The sequence below is a fragment of the Stegodyphus dumicola genome, chromosome X1 (genome assembly GCF_044657685.1).
Source record: "Stegodyphus dumicola isolate Sdum_Otavi_A_Nest chromosome X1, ASM4465768v1".
Classification (NCBI taxonomy): domain Eukaryota; kingdom Metazoa; phylum Arthropoda; class Arachnida; order Araneae; family Eresidae; genus Stegodyphus; species Stegodyphus dumicola.
The window spans coordinates 125,762,849-125,788,864 of NC_140780.1; the positions used below are offsets into that span (position 1 = coordinate 125,762,849).

At 35.4% G+C, this 26,016-nt stretch overlaps 1 protein-coding gene across 1 annotated transcript in view; it reads left to right on the forward strand.

Moving 5' to 3' along the window:
* Window positions 1-26,016, forward strand: part of UQCR-C2 (Ubiquinol-cytochrome c reductase core protein 2) — a 119,998-nt gene that overhangs the window by 82,848 nt on the left and 11,134 nt on the right. Inside the window, exons 11-13 of the mRNA XM_035359231.2 lie at window positions 20,751-20,831; window positions 21,426-21,499; window positions 21,595-21,748. Of these exons, the coding sequence (XP_035215122.2) occupies window positions 20,751-20,831; window positions 21,426-21,499; window positions 21,595-21,748 (309 nt within the window). The remainder of the gene's footprint in view (window positions 1-20,750; window positions 20,832-21,425; window positions 21,500-21,594; window positions 21,749-26,016) is intronic.

The window sequence follows — 26,016 nt, forward strand, 5'->3', positions numbered from 1 at the left end:
ATTTGCTCATAGGTCTTTAATTTTTTTCATTAATGGTCCTTAAAAGTTCTTAATTTCTGTGTGCAGAAATGTGTACAAACCCTGAACTTGATAGGTACTTAATTTAAATAAAACCTTTATTAATTTAAGGCAAACTGCATATTACTACTTTTGCAGTATTTAATTATCATACGTATGAAATTTTTTCAATTTTCATAAATGCAAGGTATGTGTCTGTTTCCTTTTACATACTTAAGTTGTGATATGAATTTGAAAATAAAAATGGTAGCTACATTTTATTATCTCCTTTTTCTGTATGCCACCTCAAATATGTTCCATATATCATTTTTATTTATGATTTTGAAATTTTGAAATTTATGATGTTGATATATTCATGCAATATTCAACTTAATCCTGGGGGGAATGCACAGTTTTTGGAGTTCTGATATTGTTTTCACATGTGTTTTGAAATTGCTCGTTCAAGTGTTAAAAAATTGTTTTCAAATGTCTTTATATTTCTCTTTCATGGATATAAAAAGTGGAGTAGATACAGTGCCATAAAATCAGCAGCATCTTTTGGATATTAAGTCTGAGAAGCTGTTGATAAAGATAGGTGTAAGGTTTTAATGGATCGTTATTTCTCTCAAAAACTAATAGTGGTTATAACAATCCAGTGATTCCCATTATCTTTCCCTTTGCAGTCTTCCTGTGATCTTTTGTTTCAGTAGGTTAATGAGCATTTAATGCATACCTTAAAATTTCCACCTGCTGTAGTTCCTTCAAAAAATATTGTATGTGATTTGACTCAAAATTCCAACCTAGTTTAAAACCAATTTATTTTTACTTCTCAACATAATTACAAATTTTGTTAACATAATCATAATAATAGCATGTTAACATAATATCAAATGATCCGTACATCTCAATGATATACAACATTCAGTATTTCTGTAGTAGCGTAAATTAAAAACTGCATGGATATAAATGGTAATTCTCCGATCGCAGTATTCTAAACCAAACTGGGTTATAGATTCATAGATCAGACAAATTAATGATTAAATAATACCAAATAGGAAATGCTAAACTTTATGGGAGTGGCAACATCATGCATTTAGTGGTATTGAGTCCCAGATGTAAATTATGTGGCTTGAAATTTTTTCTCTTAACTCATTGTTCAAACCATGCATAGCCACATACTATATTAAAAAAAAAGCAAAAATTAACACTATCATACACTAAAAAGCCAAAACATTAACCCATTAGCCACTGGTGTTGCGTTGGCACAATGGTCAAAACAAATGCATATATAAATATAACTAACTACCTAAGACATTTTATACCAGCGGATGATTTTGTGTAGGGAATATTATAAAATTATTTCTGTAAAATATATTTACCATCAACAATCATTTTGTTTGTAATAATTAATCTCGTACTTTAAGGAAAATTTTCAAATGGTTATTTTTGCCGAAAATATTTAAGGAAAAAATCGCCGTCTTTACGAGCGATCTATTTTTAGTCAAGGTCACCGTTTATCAGAACATTACGTCAATTAGATGTTTATATTTGTGTTGGGAAGGAAGGGAAAACAGGTGTTGCGCTGACGTAGCGTCAGCAGGAAACGGATAATCTCCTATTTTACTCATTCCTTTCGATATTCTGTTTCATGTTCTGGCTGCTTTAAAAATGCCTAGAACGATGTATCTTACATTAGAAGAAGCCCTTCAAAGATTTTTTATGAAGAAACAGATGATGATAATGTTATTAATGACCAGAATGAAACTGATATTGTTGTTGTTCCTCCAGAAATTGCAGAAGCTAGTGATGAAGAAAAGAATGACAATGTTTTAAATAATGATAATGATATTTTACCAACTGATAATGATATTTCATTGTCAAATGTGTTAAAGATAAGAGATCAGCTCTTTTTTTTCTCTTAAATTAAATTTTCAGACCAGTGCTTCCAGTATTTTTTGCATCAGAAAGACTACATATTTTTAGTATGCTAGTAGTATAGCTATCACCATCTTCTGAAAGCAAATTTATAGTTCAACATAACTAATAATAGCTATAATGCACTAGAAAAACAGATAGAGATGTTATTTATAGTGATATAAATCATCCAGAAGCAAACTGAAATTAAGTTTTTAGTGAAATATTTCTGTGGGCGTTAAATTTGGCTCTACATTTTGTTATTCAGGATATCATAATTTTAGACATAGGAATATATGTCTATATGACATAGGACTATGTCTTCATCCTAACAGTCATCAAAATTTTCATTCGTAATTTAGATTTTTTTTATTTCACAAAATTCATCTCTAGAAATATGTATTTTACAAGTTAGTAAAATTACCCCTTTCCAAAGTTCTCATTTTATGCTTTAAAAACTAATTTCTGTTCATCACCCCCAAAAAATCACGTTTAAAATACTGTCATTTGGAGATCTGATATTCTAGTTGCATAGGTACCATTGACTCAGTATTATCATATTACTTAAGCCTTTTTTTTTGAAACGTGGCAATATTGGAAGTCTCTTCAGTGTAGCATTTGAAAAATAGATAATTAATGACAGAAAGTTCAGTCGCCCATGCCTGTTTGTGTTGAGAAAATTATTAAAAGACTTTTGCAGATGAGAGATATCCATGAAAATCTGTATCACTTAAATGATTTTACCAAGTTTTTCAGGTTATGTTTTTATGCAGTTTTCTAAGTTTAATTCTATTAGTCCATACCTAAAGGAATACCTGATGAGGATCCCAAAGTAGATTGCAATTTTTATTTTTAGAGGTTGGAAAATTTGTCAGCCTTATACTAAATTAACAGCATTCACTGTGCCAGTATACTTCTGGGTGCAGAATAATAGTGGGTATTTTATCATCATGTTTTCTCTGATAATGTTTTGGAAATTAGTTGCTATAAGGGCTACCTTACCAATAGTAGTTATATATAGTTTGTGCAGAGACATATCTATTGACTTAATCAATGTTGTTGAACAAATTATAAATTGGCACACTTATTATTCATCCTTTCATGGGTAATATTTTTAATAGCTGATTCATGCCAAACAGATTAAATTGTATTCTCACCATAATTAACCAACTGTCCTTTGCAACATCAGATTGTTAGTGAGGAACTAGACACACTTCTTGTATGTCAATTTTTAACTGAATTTTTATACCATTTGAAACTGACCGTACATCTGTGACCTAAGCAAAGATTAGGGCATTCATATTCTGCCCTATAAAGAAACTCATTTGAGGAGGAAGCCAAGCTGTTAGCATAAAGAGTTAACACAGTTTGTATGTTGTGTTGTAATATTGCTGTATTCCTACAATAAAAGAAAGGAAAGACTATTTTGTTGTGATAATCATATAGTACAAACAATAATGAATTGGCTAGATTATAAAACAGCTTTGCATGTAAGACAGTCCTGTATTTTGTAAATTGTTTTTACAAAATTTATATCGGAAATTGATATGCGAAAGGTGCTTTGCAAGAGAAGTAAATAAATATTTCAAAGGTAAAACTAAGTGATTTTTTTAAATGTTAAGATATAAGTAAAAAATTATTTAAATAAATTTTTCAAACTTTAGACTTTGCATGTGAAATGAATATGGATCCCAAACAGCATTTTAAAAGGGAAAAACAGAGTATTATGATAAAAACAATTTGGATATTATACATGTTAATAGTATTAGACAAAAAGAAGAAAAGTTTTTTTTGTTATAGATTTTGTTTGCTTTATGGAAATAAATGATAAAATAGATTGAAATCTAAACATACTCTGCTAGCATGAAGGAAGTGCTCCACTGTAAAGAAAAGTGTTTAGCAGAATCATATTTATATTACGTACATATATATATATAGTAATGGAAAAGTGAAATGGTTAAACACTTATGCAGTTTTGAGGTACAGAATGCCTAGAAATCAATATTCTAACCATCCATCTCTGGCAATAATACGTGCCAGAGATGGATGTTATGTAGCTGATCATGGAATCAAACAGACATTGGATGGCAGTCTTCAGTTCGACACAAGAGTTCATCTGTCCTACTAATCGGCAAGTGTTGTCATGCCAGTATCTGTCCAATCAATCATCAGATATTTTCAGTAGGTGAGAGATCTGGAGAATGTGCCAGCTAAGACAAGAGTCAAACAGTGTGGAGGAAATGTACGAGGCACATTCAGAATAACAGATCTATGACGTATCAATCATATGCCAGCTGGACAGGTCCTGCCTCATGCCAGTAGCGTGGTAGCAGTGGTCCAAAATGGAAGCTCTTATTCCTTCTCCCACCGCCTGCAAGGTTCGGCCGGTGATAAAGTTCTTGAATGCATAAAGCATTGTGCCAATTGAAATTCATTGTCAGGTCTATGGGCCGAACATCATGAGTAAGCAGATAGTGCGTCGCCGGTGTAGGCAGTTTTTGGAAAGTCATCAAAGTGTCCATGATTAAGAGCGCAGTGGACGACCATCCCTCATCAATGATGATCTTGTTGAGCTTGTGCGGCAGCGCGTGATGGAGAACCGTCACTTCACGATTTCGTAGCTGAGTAGCCATTTTCTGCAGATATCGTGATCCTTGTTGCATGAGATTGTCACTAAGCACCTGCTGTTCAAAAAAATGGTGTGCTAAGTGGGTGCTGAAAAACCTGACACCCAAACAAAAAATTGAACGCTTAGAAGCAGCACTGACACTTCTGCAATGCTATCATGATGACTGCAACTAGTTTCTCAACAGGATTGTCACGGCCGATGAGACTTGGATTTCACGCTTCATCCTGGAAACCAAGTAGCAGTCAATGCATTGGCGGCATAGTGGATCTCCGGTCAGGATGAAATTCAAACAGACGCTGTCAGTATGGAAAGTAATGTGCACAGTGTTCTTGGACAGGAAGGGCATTCTGCTCAGAGCAGGGTTGCCACACTACCTGGAAAACTGGAAAAAGTCGGAATTCGGAAATTGACCAAAAAATTCAGGGAAAAGTCAGGGAATTTAAGTGTTTTAGTCAAAATCTGGAAAAGTCGGGGAATTTCATACAACGATCCCGCCAAAAACGGCGAGTTTAGCGCCGACGTCGGAAGAGATCACTTTTTTGGCGAATTGTGTATCACGTGAGTGTCATTCGGGCAGCTGGCATAGAGCCAATTTTCGCAGCTCCAATTTGATTGTCTTTGAGAAAGGCAAAGCAAGTTTCCCGCAACATTTGGTTTCCAGTAACCTCGAGAATCGCATGTGCAGTGCATGAACTAAAGAAAATGGGTTTAATCCTAGTATACGGTACCATGAAGGTTAGAATCAAAAAATATGTATTGTAAAGAAGGAAAACCTCTCTGCAACAGACGTGGCTCCGTTCCATCATAGAGGGAAACAGCTGTGCATGCGCGATATATCTGTCGCCAAAGCTCGAAACCGGTGTCGAAGGTCACGTTATCAAGAGTTCATAAAATGAATATCGTTTAAAATTTCTTTAAACTCTAAAGGAAAAGAAAATACTTTTTGGCGCAAGTAAATTAATTCATGGATTAGTTATTTTGAGGGGGGGGAAACTACAAAAATCCGTTTTTAAAATTATTGCGAAAAATCCAAGAAAAAACGTTCTTTGATAAAAAGTTTCTTGGACTTTTCTCAATAATCTAGAAACGGATTTTCGAAGTTATCTTTTTTCTCAAAGAACGTTTTTTCTTAACACGTGTTTCTCAATTTCCTGAACACATCGCGGAGAGGGAAATTCTGGCCGCCAGGTTCCGTCACCAAATCCCTTGCAAATTTTCCCTCCGCTTTCTAGCGGCGTAATAGCATTTACGTGTATGGAACCTTTTCTTCTTTACATAGACGTTCTTTGGTTAAAATAATCTCCATGTATGGTTCAGCGGGATTTGGCGACATGGTGATGAGCAGTGAACGGGTCATTTTGTTCTTGGCGACAATTTTCAAAATCGTGCGAAGGCCGTACTGTATACTAGGATTTTATAGCAAATTCTTTTTTGGCTTCTTTTCTTTTTAATAAATACCTTGTCATTTTGCAGTAAAATAAAAAAATAGTAATCAGTCATCTAGGCTAACTATATTCGCTAAAATATCGTTGATTATTCTAATTCAATTTTTAAGTAATTATTTTTATGTTATTCATATCATTTAATGTTGCATCTTCCCTCTAAATTTATTTATCATTAGTAAATAATATTTCCAAATTTCAGGAAATTTTCTCTGGCATAATCCTGAAATTAATTCTAGCAGTATGATGACATCACAAAATTTAATGCACATATTTTTTCCTTATGTATGCTGTGAAATAAATATAAAATACCTCAATTTAGTAAAAAAATATCATTAAATAGATTTCTTTCTTTCATCTAGCTGCAGAATGTCTGCAAGAAAAGCCTTATTTTAATACAGATTGGGCAGATTCTAATCTCAATCTTCAGTATAGAAAACAACTCCTATTATAATTATATTTGTGTTTTCAAGTGTTAAGGTGCCTTTTAAGAAGACACCTCACACAAATTAAATTTACCTAAAATCTAACCTAACTTTTAGCATTGCGTTGTGATTTATAAGAACCGGATTAGCCTCATGTTGAACTGGTGATCATGAGTAATAATTAAATAAAACGTACAATTATTATCCAATGTATATATCTTAAATTTATTAAGCTTTTTTAAGTGGAAAAGTAAACAAAATTATCAAACAAAGTGTACCAATCAAACAAAGTGAATAATTAAGAATAAATGTCCTCTGGGATTTATTGAATAATTAAGTGAATTTGCTACACAGTACAAGTAATACCATAATTAATTTACCTCTTAGCACAGCCAACGTACATTACGTGAATAGACTGGAATTTTCTCGAAACATACCTGGAAAACCTGGAAAAGTCAGGGAATTTCATTCTCCTGTTTGAGTGGCAACCCTGTCAGAGTTCTTTCTACGTGGTGAAACAGTAAACGCTGACCGTTACTGTGAAACACTGCGGAAATTGCAAGGTGCCATTCAAAACAAGAGGCATGGAATGCTTACTGCAGGTGTTGTGCTCCTCCATGGCAATGCTTGTCCACAAACGGCTCGACACACAGCAACTGTTTTGATGGAATTTGGCTGGGAGTTGTCTGATCATCCACCCTATAGCCCTGATCTTGCTCCCAGCGATTTTCACGATGTCGTGCACATCAAGAAATTCCTGTCCTCTGGTGAACGTTTTGGCAACGACAGAGCTGAAGATGTCTGTCACACGCTGGTTTCATTCACAGGTGGCAGTGTTCTATGAGAGAGGGATACAAAAGTTGATCCCATGATACAACAAGTGTCTCAGTTCTGGTGGTGGCTATATTGAAAAATAGCTGAAACATTGCTGTACTTGTTGCCAATAAATGTGTTCTTGAAAGTGTGAGGTTTTTTTTTTTTTTTTTAAATAGGGAAACATTTTCTGGATGCTCTACATAAGTTGGCATGCAGTCTTGCGTTGCCCTGTTGATATAAGTAGGCTGACAAAATTCCCTGAGATAGGACATAGTCACAAGCATAAAAACCTTATAAGCCCCGTTCACAAGAGCAGATTCAACTGGTAGCGAAAACCGGTTCTTCTAACATGTCCCATTCACATAGCTTGGGAGGTAGAACTTGGTTGAATGTTCCTACCTCTCTAGAGCAGGGCAAATGGGGAGATTTCCCATACTGTACTGCGCGATTGCGCTGTTCACTAATTTGAACGAACAACATGGCTGACATGCAACTGACTGTTCGCTGGACTGTCAGCAAAATAATCGTGTTGATAGATATCTGGGGATGCGGTATCATCCAAAAAAATTAGATGGAACCTTACGAAATACGGAAATTTGTAAACTAGTATAGACAAGGTTATCTGATGCTGGGTATTCCATAAATACTGTTCAAATTAAAACCAAAGACGTGCATATCGTCTTCAACAAAACAAGGGGACTCTGTACATTTTGAATGATTTTTTTTTGAATTTAAGATCTTTCATCTAGCTTTTTTTTATAAATATTATTAAATAGTGTTGTAGGTCAAGATAATTTTAAGCTGAAAGAAAATTTTTAGTCCAAAGGGACAATTTGCCCTGAAGGACTATTTATTTCGTTTTGGCATTTTGCGTTGAGAACGGCGAATCACTTTTCAAATTGTTGCCACCAAATATTATCTCCCTGTATTATCAGGGATCTTACGGTCCTTAAGAGTCCTTAAAAGTCCTTAGATTTTTTGGAATCAAATTTTGGTACTTAAAAGTCCTTACTTTTGGTCAAAATCGGCAGAAGGTCCTTAATTTTAATCATCTTAAATTTCTGTCAGTTTTTACGACTACTATTTTGAATGTGAATTAGCATTTTGGAGGAATATTTTTGGCAATTCACTGACATACATGGTTATCTTTTGAATGGGTTATAATTTGTTTCTATTTCTAATATAAATGATAGGATACTTGAGTTTCTAAGCAAGAAGTGAAACATAAGCATTTCAAAATTCATTTTTTCTAGTAAAGAGCTCTTAAACAACTTTTCGCTTCACTGTCACTGATTTCAAAGCGAGCAATGGCAAAACTTCTCGGGGGGGGGGGAATCTTTATCTCCTGCATGCGAGACTCTGTATTGGAAATTCTAAAGGTATGCTCGTTTTAAAATTATTTTGCGATACTGCTGTTGAACTTAATTTTATGGTACGTAGAACATGATTTTTAACACTTGGCATGCGGGCAACGTATTTTTACGTTTTTTGCAGTCTGTCACTGGAGCGCGGGTCACGTAAAAATACATATAGCATGCGGGCAATGTTTTTTTACGTTTTTTGCAGTCTGTCACTAGAGCGCGGGTCACGTAAAAATACGTATGGCATGCAGGCAGCGTATTTTTACTTTTTTTTGCAGTTTGTCAATTTGAAGCTTGGTTTTTGATTATTGATTAAATAAATTGATAAAATGAACCATTGTGACAAAGATAGTGGTGAAGGAATATGCGTCGACGGATTATCGGACTTTTCGAATGATAGTGATTCTGAAAGTTAAGATATCGAAGAAATTGACGATGATGAAATTATTCCACGTTCTCGAGTGTTCGTCCGAAGAATTTCTACTAGTCCTGAAACAACTTCTGATAAAGAAGCAGATGAATAATCATCGATTGACAATCCTCCAGACCTTGAAGAGTTTTTGGTTCATCCTGGGATAACTAACATGGCTAATGTTCCTGAATCCACAGCTGATGCAGTAAAGTTATTTATAGTCGATTACGTTTTTGCATATGTAGTCGCGGAATCAAACAGGTATTATTATCAAAATATGAATCAGTTCAAAATATCTCCCAAAAACATGAAATGGAGAGATATTACGATTCCGGAGATGAAGAAACTTTTGTGGCTTATTATTTTCATGGGACACGTTTGTAAAGATGCCCGAGGCGACTATTGGTCAACTGATGTCTGCGCAAGTATACCCTTTTTTTTTTTTTCAAAAACTATGTCAAGGGATAGATTTCGCCAAATATGGAAGGCTTGGCACTTCAATAACAATGAAGGCATCACAGACAATTCTGATCGATTATTCAAAGTCAAGCCTATACTAAATTATTTTGTTGAAAAATTCAATGACATTTACAAACCGAAACAACAAGTATCATTAGATGAGGGCATAATACCTTGGAGAGGACGATTGTTTTTTATAGTTTACGATGCTGGAAAAATTATAAAATATGGCATACTCATACGAATATTGTCTGAAAGTGTGACACTGGTTATATTTGCAATTTTGAAGCTTATGCAGCTCAAGGATTACGTTTGATCGAAACGATACTCATGGTAGTTTCGCCATATACTGATGTCTGGCACCATTTGTACATGGACAATTACTACAACAGCATCGATAACACAGAAGCCCTTTTACAAAAAAAATACGAATTTGCAGAACAATTAGGAAGAATAGAGGTCTACCAGAGTGCCTGAAAAAACTAATTTGAAAAAAAAAAAAGGAGAAACAATCTCTCGAAGAAAAAATGATATCTGGCTATCCAAGAAAGAAGTCAGTCTCATCTCTTCAATCCCTTCCGTGGAAATGAAAGAAAGTAGTAATGTTGATCATATCAAGAGACAAAAAATTATAAAGCCAAATGCTCTGATCGAATACAACAAGTAGGGCACTCTGAAAGGAGTAGATCGGGCCGATCAGATTCGACAAAGACGAAAAAATAAAGCAAATGATATCAAAACACAACCCTTCTAGAAGATTGTCCATGGATATGTGCAAACACGTATTGGAGAAAATTGTTGGTGCCGGAAAAAAGAAAAATCCACAAAGACAATGTCGCATGTACGCAGTCAAAAAAGTGCGAAGTGAAACAGGTTTCATATGTAGCTTCTGTGGTGTTCCTCTTCATAGAGGAAAATGCTTTGAACGGTACAATACTGTAAAGAACTATTAACGTGTTATCAGTTCTATTTGTACTTGTTATGAAAAAATATTTTTGAATACATTGTAAAATTTTAAAAATCGTTTATTTTTGTGATTTTATAATTTTTGTTTTGTTTTGTTTTTGTTAAATAATCGTACAGTATATATTTAAGTGTAAAATAAAAAAAAAGTTTCGTTCATAAAAATGAAGTGGTTTTCCATTTACTGCGATTTTCCTGAATAAGCATACTTCTGTGCGATTCACGAAAAAAGTAAAGTTGACGGTAACAGGGTTTAACTTTTCGGGTCGTGAGTATGAATCCCATACCCTTTTTTCCACCCTGTATGCAACTTTCTTAGCTTCTTGTTCCAATTTGATCTATATTTGTGTTTTATAATTTATTTCTATTATTATATGCATTAAATGTAAAGTTTTATTTATGTTCTTATTTATTTAAATTTTCCTGGCGAAAAATTTTGAAAATTATATAATACGAATTTAAAGCATGCTCCCTGTACATATTGTTACATTATTTTTCTGATACCAGTTAATACGTTATTTTCTTCTTTCACGTTCGTTACGGGGTTTGTATGGATTTGGAGTGAATAACGACGACAACACTTGACGGAATATCGAAACACACTTTATTTACCAATATTAATCAGGACGGCTTCAAAAATAACTTTTACAGTCGTCAAACTGTTATAAACACACTGAGCGACACAGTCTTCACACTGTCTGGCAATAACGGTGGAGACAGCTTCACAGCAAAGCACCAGAATACAGCTCTCAACTCTGCTTGGTCGTTCTCGGAACTTCACGTACTCTCGAAACTCTCCGCGCTACAACTCGTGATGCACTCGACGATACACAAGAGTATAGCTCTCGACTCAGCACATTCTAAGACAAAACTCGACGATGCATTATCTCACAATACACTAAAAAACTCTCTCGATGCACTCGATGATCAACTCGGCGCTAGACTTCGAGACACTCGCTCAGTGACTGACTATCAGCTCGCTAGCTGAGGCACACACTGACTGCGGACCAGCAGGGTTTATATAGCTTTTGGCTTGTGTTCAAGAACATTCTGACCTGAACCGGTAAGAATTCGTTCCAGAAGGTTCTCCATCCATACATGGTATGTCGCCAAATGTGGCAACCCTAAAACTGCTTTGCGGGGAAGCCATCTTACCATGCCTGTACATTTCGTAACACTGGCCCCCTCCCAAGGACTGCATGTCCCGGGCAGTACATTCCTTGGTCAGAAGCATAATTCGATACAAAGGCAATAAAACAAACAAATAACATAACTAAAGAAACAAACATTTACACTACATACAAACTTTACACAGAAACTAAGTAAGAAAACTCATGCACAAGAGTTATGCATACCTCTAAAAATGAGAAGCACTAAGTACTATAGCCATAGTATGGGGCTAATCTGTCATAATGAACGGCCTTGGGTTTGAAATTGGGAGATTTACGGATCCTTATCACAACGTCGTTCAGTCTGTTGAACGCTGTATAGGTACCCTCCCAATGTGACTGCAGTTTGGGAGCAGCGTCCTTACGACAACTTGAATTCCACAGCCAAACCTTGTCGTTTTCCTGGAATTGATGTTCGGTGGCTCTTGGATCATATCTCTTCTTCATCCTGTCCGTTGACATGTTGATTCGCTCTCGAGCAAACCTGTGTACTGTTTCCAATCGGGCCTGCAGGTCTTGCATGTACTCCTCAGGCGAGGAATGTACATCCGGAGGGCGGCCAAAGAGCAGGTCACTTGGCAGACTGAGATCGTGACCAAAGAGCATCTGTGATGGAGAAGAGCCAGTGCTTTCGTGGACGGCACTACGGTAAGCAAGCAGGAACAGGGCCAGCTTGCAATCCCAGTCTTCTAGGTTTTTGGAAACCATGAGCGAGAGGTGGTTCGAGATTGTACAGTTAACCCTACAGAGACGCCAGGTATATTTTTGCTGTACTAATATATATATAGGTTATTCAACTCAAATTTATGAATGCAAAGGGATTATTGAAATAGCATACATATATTTATGGTATCCTATTACAAACACAAATAACAAAACTTCAGTTTACAGTGAGACTTAATGTTATTCAACTTAACTCAAATACAAATGAAAAATACAAGTGAAATTGTCTCATTTAGTTAGTTGCACAAACTAGCAATCAATGCATATTTGCTGAGTGTTTTCTAAACATATAAATGTTTACAACTGCGGTATTTGTACTTGGTGTACCTGTTTTTGGAGAGACTACATTCATGACATCTCTTCCTTTTGGTAGTTCAAGCCTCTACTGTAAGTTGAACTATACCCTCATCTGGGAAAATGCTCTGAATATCCTCCTTGAGGTTTCTAGGTAATGATAAACTTTGAGAACGTCTATGCAAGGAATCGTAAGCTACCCAAAAGTTTTAAAAATCCACTGCGCCTGGTGTTGATTGATAAGTTATTTGCATGATATATTATTTGAGCATTTATAGCTACTACATTCATCATGCTATAAAATATGACCATAGGGCATCTGTTCATTTTCCTGGCGATATTCTAAGTGCTACACAACTGGTCAACAGTATCAACTCCTGATTTAGTTGCGTTATAAAAGGTTATCATCTGTGGCTTGTTTTTTTCACATGACTCATCAATTACATTATCACGATGCATAGTGGAGAGAATTAGAACCACCTTATTTTCCTTAGTTACGTAATAGTCCCAACCAAAGTAAGATTATTTTGAAGCAAACAATCGCTATTGTCGAACCTGTAACAATATGAAAGGAACCTAAATCATTTTCAGACATTATTAGATTGCATAACTCAATACCCGTTTTGCCAGAGGACTATATGTCCTTGTTATTTGCATGATTGTCCTTTCTGGAAGCAAGAATGAGTAATACGCCTAGAAGCGCTTTTATTTCAATTATGTCGGTCAAATGGGCAGCCCTTTCCCGAGAATAATTTTCCTGTACTGTGGACATCTTTTCATTTCTGAACTTAACTATATTAGATAGCATGCCACTGTCGAAAAATCATGCCCAACATTACTCCGGCTTTCGAGCATTTTTTGCAACACCTTTCACCCCTGGCAAATGAGTGATAATATTATGTCGCCGAGTGCGTTAGGTGGGCAAACTTTTCATCATTTTGATGATTTATTCCGGCCTAGGAAATAATTATCGGCAATATAATCATCACTATTGCTATCATTGGAGTCTTTCTTGCTCGGTGTCTTTGTTTTCTTCTCGTTTCCACTCTATCTTCTTCATCACTATAATCATAAAACTCATCATCTGATTCATATTCTTCCATCAGCATACGTAGTACTATTTCTCTGTCACGTTCATATGCCATAGTGAATTTTTTCTGAGAAGTCATCTTGACTCTAAAGGTAAGAAATAAATACATTCTTTTTATATTTAAAATTAAATATACAATTTCTTTCATTTCTCAATAAAATGAGAAATGAACATTACTAGAGACAGCTGTTTATAATATAAATTAAAAATACTAGAATATATAAATTTTAAAATACTTAACTTTAGAATCAAAAACAGTCGCGTGGCGTCTCCTAGACTCCAGCGGTGCTCATCGGCTTATAACCTCTTCCTCTCAGCACTCGCTTCGATGATTTCTACATATTTGTGTATAGTTGACAGAAAGGTAGATTGTAGCATAAGTTTGCTCGCGCATCCGTTTATAAAGCAATTAAAAAAGAAACATCCCTGTCGTCTGTGAGACGCCGCGCAAGCAGTGCAGGGTTAAACCTCTTCACCATGCCATCAGACTGCGGATGTAGCGGGGTCGTCTGGGTTTTCTTGATTTCCAACAAGTTGCAGAGTCCCTTGAACACAGCTGAAGTGAAGTTCCTGCCTTGGTCGGAATGAATCTGGAGGGGGTCCCAAATCTGGGCACTCAATTTTGTAACAGAACTTCAGCTGTCGTGACACATGACAACGAGGATGTATTTGTTGCCATCTGTGGTCCGAGGAAACGGTCCAAGTATGTCAAGGGCAATTCGCTCGAAAGGTGCTCCTACATTGTATCCTTCCTCGGCTACGTCCCTTCGGTCATTTCCTGGCTGCGCAAGCATCACAAGATTGGCACCACTTCTCAACATCTTTTCTCGCCAAACTCCAGAAGAAGCGCTCTCGGACCTTGTTTAGTGTCTTCATACAGCTGAAATGCCCTCCCGTTGAGCTACTGTGTATTTCCTTCAGAACATCACATATTCAGTTTCAAGGAAGCAGCAGCTGCCAACTCTTATTAGTTCCATTGTTGCTTTCCCATAGTCGATATAAGACTGCATTTCGGAAGTGGAGTGAATCCCAGAGAGCCCAGCACCTTTTATTTGTAGGACAGAAAAAGAAATGTCCTGCCACTTGGGTTTTGTACTGGATGATTCCTTCAGTTCTATTATTGGCCTAATGTCAGGATCCGCTAATTGGTCTTCTCTAATTTTTTCATCACTCCACGGATCTGGATCAATTGATGTTGAAGATGTTATTTGCCAGATACTCGAATTCACAAACCCGTACTTACTGTTGGCTCTTGAACAATGCCTGCAGTGTGAAGGACAAGTCTTCCTGGATAAAGCAACCGCATTTCTGTGTGAGGAGCCTTTATGATGTTTTATCTCAAAGTCATATTCCTGGAGTCTTTGAATCCACCTAGCTATTTGTCCTTCGGGATTTTTGAAATTCAGTAGCCAGGTTAGAGAAGCATAGTCAGTCCGCAATAAAAATTTTCTGCCAGAGATAATGATGGAAATGTTCTATGGCCTTTACGATAACAAGCAATTCTTTACGGGTGACGCATTAATTCCTTTCCGGTTTGGACAAGCACTTACTCCAATAGGCTATTACTCGCTCTTGACCATTAATCATTTGAGAAAGGACTGCTCCACTTTCATTGCTTGCATCTGTGTCTGATATAAATTGTTTGTTGCTCTGGGGATACATGAGCACAGGCGTAGATATTAATGCCATCTTCAATTGATTAAAGGACTTCTCACACTCCTCAGTCCACAGGAATTTTTTATTTTCGATTAATTTATGCAGAGGCCTTGTGATGTTGGAGAACCCCTTCACGAATCTTCTGTAATACATAGAGTCCTAGGAAGCTCTGTAGTTGATGAATATCCACATGACCTTCCCAGTCCTTAATTGCCGACACCTTTTCTGGATCTGTGTGGACACCTTCGGCAGAGATTACGTGCCCGAGATAGGTAACTTCACTGCGGAACAACTTGCATTTCGAAGGACTCAGTTTAAGGTTGGCATCTCTCAATTTCTGGAACGCCTTCCTGATATTTTCTAGATGTTCCTCGAAAGTACAGCCCACTATAATGATGTCGTCTAGGTAGACCAGACAGGATTCGTAAGATAGACCACGAAGCACTGTCTCCATCAGATGTTCAAATGTTGCTGGGGCGTTACAGAGTCCAAAAGGCATAACTTTAAACTGCCAGAGTCCTTGACCGGCAGTGAACGCAATTTTCTCTCTATCATCGGGATGAATTTCCACTTGCCAGTATTCACTCTTGAGGTCCAGAGTCGAAAACCATTTGTGTCCTGATAGGGTGTCTAGAGTATTGTCAATATTGGGAAGAGGGTCTGTCTTTCTTAGTGACGTTATTTAGTCTCCGACACAAAATCTTGTCGAGCCATCTCTCTTCCGGACGAGATCTATAGGAGATGCCAATGGATTTGTGGAATTTTCGATGCTATCATTTTCTTGCATCTCCAGCAGATTTCCAACCTCTTCCTGTTTTGCGAATGGTAGACGTCTGGGATGCAGCTTTATCGAAGAGTGATCCCCCGTATCAATTCGATGTTGTGTCAGTTTTGTGCAACCAACATATCTGGATGTCCTAGAAAATAGATCTTCAAATTGTTTGTTTCCTCTGCCACACGTCTTTGTTCGTGGGTTAAATTTGCACTCTGCAGAAGTTCTTCCATTAATTTCCTAGCTGCCTCAGTCGGAATTTTGAGTGGGACTTTGTAAACGCAAGTAACTGGAGTGCATGCTGCTAGCACTTTACCCTTTTGTATCTTTCTCGGTCTGTGGCTAACATTCACCACTCTCACAGGGATAAAATCTTTCGAAAGGTCTACTAATGAGGAGGCCACTAATACCTCTCGTAGGCTATTTTCAGGGTATTCAATTAGTCCAAATCTGAAGCTGTTCTTTTCTATGGAGCCGGCTATTAATAATTCTGTCATCAGAGGGTTCTGATCTGTTTTTGTTGTTACTTGATGAGCTGAGAGAATGCTGCTCTTCATTTCAAACACAGTTATATCTCCTTTTGCAGAGTGCATTTCGTTACGTTTAAAGTCCAACGTAAAGTCGTACTTCCGCAAAAGTCCAGTCCGAGTATTAATTCGTCCGCGATGTTAGCGACAAAAGCTAAGTGCTGGTAGGTCTCATTTCCGAAGGTAATGCTGATGTTAATTTTACCTTCAGTGGGAATCTTATCACCTGTCACTGTTTGTAAAGTCACACAGGGCGGAGTCCAGTGCAACGTTTCGCTCAATTCTCGAGCTACATTTGCTCTCATGATGGTTACATTTGCTCCCATATCTATGATCATCTTACAAGGATGTTTCACGTATCCTTCGGCGAACAGTCCTTTATCTCCGCCGCTCATTGAAGAGATTTGAAGAACTTTCAAAGGGGCTGCATCTTTGCCTGGCAACCTCTGCCCTGTGAGATTGCCGCATTTTAGTTACCCTGGTTTTGTTTTGCGGGAGCTTTCTCCCACTCTTGATTCACGTGACAGTTCCTGTTGAGATGTCCTTTCAATCCGCAGTTCCAGCACTTGACGATTTTCTTCCCAGTATTGTTTTTATTAGGTTGTCTTAATGCCTCCTAAATCTCTCTTATTTCTTTTTTTAGTTTTGAGATATCCAAATTTAGATCTTCTATTTGAGCCGCGCTAATAGAATGGCGGTCTCTTCGAGTCACTTGTTGAGCCGACTCGAACTTCATAGCATAGACCAAAGCAGATTTTAGGTCTTTCAGATCCACCAATCTGAGAGCTTTCTGAATTTCCGCTTCCTTAACGCCATCAAAGAAATGCATCAAGGCCAGATTTTCTTGGACATCAGGTGGGCAGTCCGGATAGGCTTGATGCGCCAACCTCTCGATGTCAGAAGCAAGTTCTTAAAGGCTTTCCGTGATTTTCTGCTGGCGGGATTTAACTGCAGATGGCTGCAGTCCTTTGCGCACTTTTCCTCGAATCTCATTTCCAGCGCATTCCAGAGGGCGTTTAAGTTTGAAATCTGGTCTTCGGAGAGGACCCCTTGCAGCATCTCCTTGCAGTGACGCAGCCAACTGCGAAGCATTTATGTGGGAGTCCCACTTGTTATTTTACGCCGCGATTGAAAACTGGGTCTTATATACACTCAATAAGGATTTTCCATCGTATGTGCTTTGTTTGATTATCGTATGAGAGTACACTTGTGGAACCTTGAAATCTTCAGCTTCATTCTTGGGCTCAATCTGGTTTTCTTTCGAAACATCTACATCTTCCCGGAACTTTCTCAATTTTTCTTCAAATCATTCTTCCACAGCTCCTATTTTCGCTCCAGTATCCTCTCTAAGCTCCTCGATCTCACTCTTTTAATTTTTTCTTGTTCCACTTCCATCTGTTCGAATTTCTCTTGCATCTTTTTTTCTATGGCTTTTATCTCGTTCTTGATCTCAGCCTCTATCTCCTCCTGTCCGGCTTTCATTTCAGCTTTCATCTCTTTCAAGAAGTTCATCAAAGTCCCCATTTCCTCCGCCATGGCTTTCCTCTGCAGGCGGGTCACTGGCATTCACTCACAAATCCCACTTCTGACACCAGTTGTTGCATTTTTCTTTTCTGACACTAGTTGTTACGTTATTTTCTTCCTTCACGTTCGTAGATTTTGAGTGAATAACGACACTTGATGAAGTATCGAAACACACTTTATTTACCAGTATTAATCAGATAGCTCCAAAATCACTTTTACAGTCATCAAACTGTTATAGACACGCTGACATGTTCAGCGACACAGTCTTCACACTGTTAGGCAATAACGTTGGAGACAAGCTTCACTGCAAAGCACCAGAGTACAGCTCTCGACTTTGCTTGGTCGTTCTCGGAACTCCACGTACTCTCTAGACTCTCCACACTACAACTCGTGGTGCACTCGACGATACACAAGAGTATAGCTCTCGACTCAGCACAGTCTAAGACAAAACTTGACGATGCACTATCTCACAATACACAAAAAGACTCTTGATGCACTGGACGATCAACTCGGCACTAGACTTCGAGACAGTTGCTCAATGACTGACTAATCAGCTCGCTAGACGAGGCACAGACTGACTGCGGACCAGCAGGTTTTGTATAGGTTTCGGTTTGTGTTCGAGAACATTCTGGGCTAAACCTGTAAGAATTTGTTTCAAAAGGTTCTCCATCCGTCCATGGTAAATCACCAATTTTGTCGCCAAATGGTTCAACTCTAAAAACTGCTTTGCGGGGAAGCTGTCTTACCGCACCTGTACATTTCATAACAATATATAAAATAAAACCTAGTGCTATTCAATTGGTTAATATAAACATAAATTACAAACTTTTATTTAAAATCTTCGTAAAACAGGGTGAAAACAATTTTAATGCATGAATTAATTATAACATATTTTCTAAAATATTTATAATCAATATTAAAACTTTTATAATTAATGTAAATAATATTTGTCGTTTCATTCATTTTTTCAACAAGCAAAGTTTGAAATTTTAACAGCTGGAAAACATTTTATTTAAAACCGTTCAGCTATATAAGTGATTTTTTTTCCCACTTTTAACCATTTGGTCTCGTATATAAATTGCATTTTAAATTAATTTAGGTGTATTTTAGTTAATTAAAGAGTTAAACTCCGATGGCTTTCGGTAGCAATAGTAAACAATGCCAAAAAAGACGTGAGCAAACGTTAGAAATCTGCCAGTCCGATCTGCGTTTGTGACATCATTCATTGCTCGCAGTTGTTTACGGGTTGAGGGATGGAAGACGATGTGCATCTGAACCTGTCTTGAAGGTGAAACTGCTTCATACCCCCATTTCTCCCTAATATAAACGGTGGCTGCACGAAAGAGAGTTGCATGTGAACGGGGCTATTATGTAACGATGGCTGGTCAGTCTATTAGATGTGCAGATTTGAAATCAACCTAGATGTCTACCCAGTGGCATCCATGCCATCAATTCAATTTCTGTATTGGTATGATAGTGAAGAATGCAAGTATCACCACCTTGATGCTTCTATGCACAAATATGTCCATTGTAATGCTTTAAACAAAAATGCATCCGTGAGAAAATTATCACATCATGTCATTGATGCATCTGTATAAGTCATAGATTGTGTATGTATTATAGGTGTTGATTCTTGTACTGTAGTACAAAAAGATCCAGAGGTACTTATACATGGACAGTATGTCTGTCATCTCAGACATTGTTGCTTTTTGTTGCTGTCCTGGACCCATCAACTGCATTCTGATAAGTCTAGAATCATATGAGAAATAATTACACAGTAAGTTGATGCACAGTCTCCGCATGTTACGTTTCTCTTATGATCAAATTCTGAGATATGCTGGTAGGAGTTTCTCCTTACATCATGACCTCCAGCACAAAAAACAAGCGTGCAACTTTTGAATGAAAAATCTGCGTCTCAGTCTGACTTTTTTTATGCTCCATCAAAGTGTCATTATTCTTATTTGTGATGTGTGCATACTGTGAAATGCTAATCACTTGCATATTGTACCTTTCATGTAAGACCAGCAATGTAATTTCATGCATTCCTGCTGCACTGAATGTTTTTTTTTTTTTTTTTTTAAATTTTATTTTTTAACATGTATATTGAGCTATATTGTTTGTCTAAAAAATTCCAAACTTCCACAAATATTCATGAGATTTTTTCCAGCACTGTGAATGAAAAAATATATGTTTATATTAGGCATTGTGCAGTTCAAATCCCAATTGCCAATAATTTCAAGTAAATCATTGGTGTAAATCTGCCATATTTGATCTCGTTAAATGAATTGTTTGAAACCAATGCTAGTTTAAGTTTGAATTTTTATTCTGTGATTAGGTTTAAAGTTTATGTTTTAAATTGGTTGCAGAGTGTTCTTACAACTGGTGTAGCAATTATGTTCTTATGTAGTGGCTTGTCTAATATTTTACTCTGAACTGAAAGTGATGAATGTTTTTAAAGAACTGTGAAAATCTATATATCAAGGGAAGTGTTACTTGATAAGCCATAAAATTTTGTGACATTTATAAATTTTAAGATGCTTTAATATATTTTTTAAAGTGCTTTAATGTCTTCTGCAGGTTACTACTTTGAATGTGAATTACTCAGATTCTGGTTTATTTGGTGTTTACATTGTAGGAAATTCTGATGATATGAAAGAGGTATTTCTTGTACTTTTCTTTAGCTTAATCTTAGATGTTCATTTTTATAATGTTTTATATGTTGCAGTATATTATTTTGCTTGTGAATTTTCAGAGTTCTTCTAATTAAAAAAATTGCAGCTGTATGTAAAATTTAATATACTAAAGCTGTAAAAATATTAAACTGTTAATATAATGGACAATTGTTGATTAGTGATTTCAGATTGCATAGTTCTGAAAACTTAAAGTTCTTTTATTGATTCAAATTTTAAAAACTTGATGATTGCAAATGTGTTTTTTTACTGTCGTAAAATTGTCTTTTCTATTCTTGTGCAGAAAAGCTGTTGGTTATCCATGAGTTTAATGCTAGTTAGGAAATTTTGGCACATCAGGATTATTAAAATTTTTTAAAAAAATCTCCTTTCCAGAGAGGCGAATAATGTGATGAAAAAAAATTTCTCTAAAATACTTTCTCTAAAATAGTATTTTGCAAGCATCCCAGTGAATGAAGTATATTTATTTATTGCTATTTTTCTTCTGCATTTATTATGTATGGTAAGATTTGAAAGTGTCACATTCTAACAATAGGATCTTTAAATAAAATATTAATTTCAGTTGGTGAAGGCTGTTGTTTCTCAAATGCGAGATGTGACAAAAAGTATCTCTGAATCCTCTGTGAATAGTGCTAAGTATGTTATTTCTGTGCCAATTTGTTAATCGTTTAATAATGAATGGAGCACATTTAAGACAAATAATAAATTGTGATATAATTTCCTTATGCTAGGCACAAATTGAAGGCAAGATTAAATTTAGAACGAGAAACTTCCAAAGGTCTTATATCTGCAATGGCATTTGAAGCATCTCAGTTTGGTGGAATCAGTGATATTCAGGATATAGAAAAGTCCATTGAAAGTTTAACTGTATCTGATATTACAACAGTAAGTAATGTTTTTGTTTAAATAAATTGTATAGCATTTAAATTCATTAACAAATGTGCTGTGTTAATATCTTAAACCTTAAACCCTGCGATTTTTGATGTTCTGGAAAGAATGCTTTTTTTAATATGATGTATTAGATAGCAGAACTAAAAAATTAAAATACATCAGTAATTTGTTTCACTTGCTTGCAAGAATGTTTGAGGTTTCACAGCAAATTTTTTTTTTTTTTTAAATCTTTGAGACATTGAGAAGGGACTGGTGATGGTCAGTTGCAGTGTGCAGAATTACTTGCAGAAAAATATATCTGGCAGATGTTAAAGCAGGTAGAGGAGACCAGAATAAGCAGATTTTATTCATAGACTCCAACTACTACGGATTCTCCGTAGTTTCTACGGAAATTCATGAAAAACTACGAGCTACGAAAAGTATGGAAAAAACTACGGATTTTACAGAAACAAGAGCAGGAGAACCAGTACGCAAAACGGAACCAACTAATTCATCCGATGATTGGCTGAATACTTGTGTTATCATATATCACGTGTTGAGTGCGTTCCTAGTTTTGAAGAATTAGCCAATCGTAGATCAGTAACTCCAACCGTTAACGACTTATCAATAGTTCCACCCAATTGTAGGTCTCCCAGGTTCCTCGCTGATGCGTGTTTAGGCTGCATTCGGCTGCATTGTGTAGTTTACGGCGAGAGCTTAGCGTGTGTCTTGTGAACTGTGAATCAGGTGAAAGATTTTTAATCATAATGCTGCCTCGAACGAAGAAGCCAAAATTATCAAAGCAGAAGTTTAAAGATTCGTATTCTTCAGAATTTCCATGCATTAAAGCGTCCGAAATTTCTGTGAATCACGCACACTGCAGTGTATGCAACAAAGACTTCTCAGTTGCTCATGGTGGAAAAGATGACTGTAAACGGCATGTGTTTTCTCAAAAGCATATAGAACTTGGCACCGTAAAATCTAAAGAAATAACAAATTTCTTAATAAAAGATGATGAAACAGATCCTATAAAAGCCGAATGCTATTTTGTTCGTTTTTTAATTGAACATAATCTACCGCTTTCTGTTTCGGATCATTCCAAAGAGCTTTTCAAAGCAATGTTTCCGGATTCTGCCATAGCAAAAAAATTTAGCTGCGGTCATACCAAAACTGCTGCTATTGTGAAAACGCTTGCAGAAAATACTGTTGCTGATATTATAAAATCAGTGTTCAGTACATCATTTTCTCTAAGTACTGATGGAAGTAATGATAACAATGATAACAAACTGTACCCATTGGTTATAACATACTACAGTAAAGAAAAGGGAGTGATAATTACTTCATTGATTTCTATTTTAAAATGCACGAATAATACAGGAGAAGGTATTTTTAATTATATAAATGAAAACTTTAAAAACAAAGGTTTAGAATGGAAAAATTGCTTATCATTTTCTTCAGATAATGCTAGTAATATGATTGGAAAGTTTAAAGGTGTAGCATCATTTATCAAAATGCATCAACCAAGTATAATCACCCGAGGTTGTCCGTGCCACCTCTTGTATATAGCTGCAAAAAAAGCTACTGAAAAATTAATTGACTCAGAAATTGAAATGTTGATAATAGATATATATTTTTACTTGGAGAAAAGTTCGAAACGGAAGCATAGCTTCAAAGTTGCTCAACAAATTTTGGGACAGAATGCAAAATCTCATAAAATTTTGAAATATTGCAGTACAAGATGGTTGTCTCTTTTAGAATCTATAACAAGGATTTTGGAACAGTGGGATGCTGTGATAAATTTTTTTGGAGATAAACCAGATAACAGTGAGAATGAAGGAAAGAGATTGCAAAACATTAAAAAAATTTTACAGTCACCGACCACCAAATTGTACTTGTTATTTTTGAAAAATACTTTGCCTTTGTTTATAACAGTAAATATTAATTTGCAACAACAAGCTCCTTATATACATAAATTGAGAAGAGAACTTTTTGAACTTTTAATGAATTTATTTATTAGATTCTAAAACCATCAGTAATTTCTAAAGAAGATGAAGATGTTACTCTAATGTCTATTCCATTTCAGAAGTATAGTAAACAAAAAGAAAATGAAAATTTAGTGATTGGTGCGGAAACAAGACTATATTTAAAAAATGGCAAGTTGAATTAAAGTGAAGTGAAATCATTTTTCAATTCTGTGCGAACTTTTTTTGTAACTGCATGTTCATATATAATTGATAAATTTCCACTGAGTGATCCATTTCTAAAACATGCTGAAGTTGCTGACATCAACTTGAGAAATGAAGTCTCATTTTCATCTGTTCTTTACTTGATGAATACTTTTCCATCCATTATTGATGAAAAATGTCTTAATCAAGTAGAAATTGAATTTTCCATGTATCAAGTAGATGATTTGAAAGAAATTGTAGATTTGCGTATTGATATAGCATGGGGAGAAATTGCCAAATTAAAAAATATGAATGGGTGTATTAAATACAAAATATTGCCTTCTGTAATGCTTGCTGTCTTAATAATACCTCATTCAAATGCAGCTTGCGAAAGAATTTTTTCTATTGTTAAAAAAAATCAGACGGAATTTTGACCAAATTTAGGTCTTAAAACTCTTGAAGCAGTTTTGATTGAAAAAATAAATATGCAGGCAAATGAAGAACTGTGTTATAAAAAAACATTCTCAAAATCAGAACTTAAGCTTGCTAAGCATGCTACATATAAATCTTTGCATTCATAAATTATGCGTATTTTGTTTAATACTTATATGTATCATTCTTGGTTATTTAAATTTTATTTCCCTGTAGAAATCATATCCAGAATAAAGATATGATTTATAGCTTCTGATTTTTTCTATGATTAGTAGTGATTTGAAGTACTTTTTATTAGTGAATGCTTGAGGAGTTAAAAGAAAATTTCTAATTAAATGTGCATATAATTTACAAGGTATATTTTTAATTATTCAGTTTTATATGTATATGGATTTTAAATGTAATAAAATTGATTACAATTAATTATTAATTTAAAATTAATGAATGGTTAATTACGACATACGCTACGCGCACATTTTCAAAGTTGTAAAAATGTCGTTCGCGCGTTGACTACTGACAAGGTTTGCTGAAGGTTGGAGTCTATGTTTTATTATGAAATATGTATGCCAAATGGCATGTTGTGATGGTACAAGATGCTCTTGATCAGAAGGGAGAGAAAAGGTAAAAGAACTTCTTTCCTGGAAGTAAGATTTTATTTTCGTTGTTAATATGGTGTAGTCAAAAAATGCAGTGTTCACTTCGTAAATAAAAACATGGCTTGCATTAGTGTCACGTGTAATGTGTTATTCTCACAGTATCAGTGAAACATTTTTAATATGATTTTATATATGGATATTTCTAATTCTTAGTCTGTAGGCTCTTAATCTTCCTTCTGCAGATTATTGAATTGGTCAAATGGATGATAAAAGCATATGGACTACACAGCGGATTCGATAAAATTTATTTTTAATTTACAATAATTTGTACCAAACTCTAAAATAAATTGATGTATAGAATGGTAGTATGTGCATTGTTGCAATTCCAGGAACATATCAACTGCGTTTCTAGAAGCAGTAAGTTATTAGATTAATAAGAAATGTGACTCATATATGCAAATAAAATAATAGTATTATTTAGAATTGAATTTTCCTTTATTATTATTATTACACTTTCAATTTAGTATTGCTACTTAACTGTTACAATTTTAATATAACCTTTTACTGATATTAAATAAAATACTAAGAAATACAGAGATAAAAGCTTTAAAAGCATGCCAAAAAGATATTATTAAAAATCTTATCTCTACAATACTAGTTCATCATTCATCGACCAGGGGCCTGAGATGTTATGTGAAGGAGGTGATACACAATCATCTGTCATCTCCTCCTAATCATTTTTAGATTATATGAAGATTATATTAAATCATTTCCTTCATATAATCTAAAAAAAAAATTATTGTAGGATAATCCAATAAGATTCTTACTGTATTTCATTTTCTGTGTATACTCTGTTCATTTGATCTATTTTAATTTTTCAAAAATTATATAAGCTGTACATGAATATCAACCAATATTCATCGTTTGTTAAATTCCCATTTTTTTTTAAAAAAAATTTAGTTAACAGCATATAATGTTGCAGTAACATGAGATATTTTTTGTTTCCAGCATATTAGCCAATTTTTGAAACTTTTTAATTAACAGCCTATCATGTTGTGAAAACATTACTGTTTTTCATTGCCCATATGAA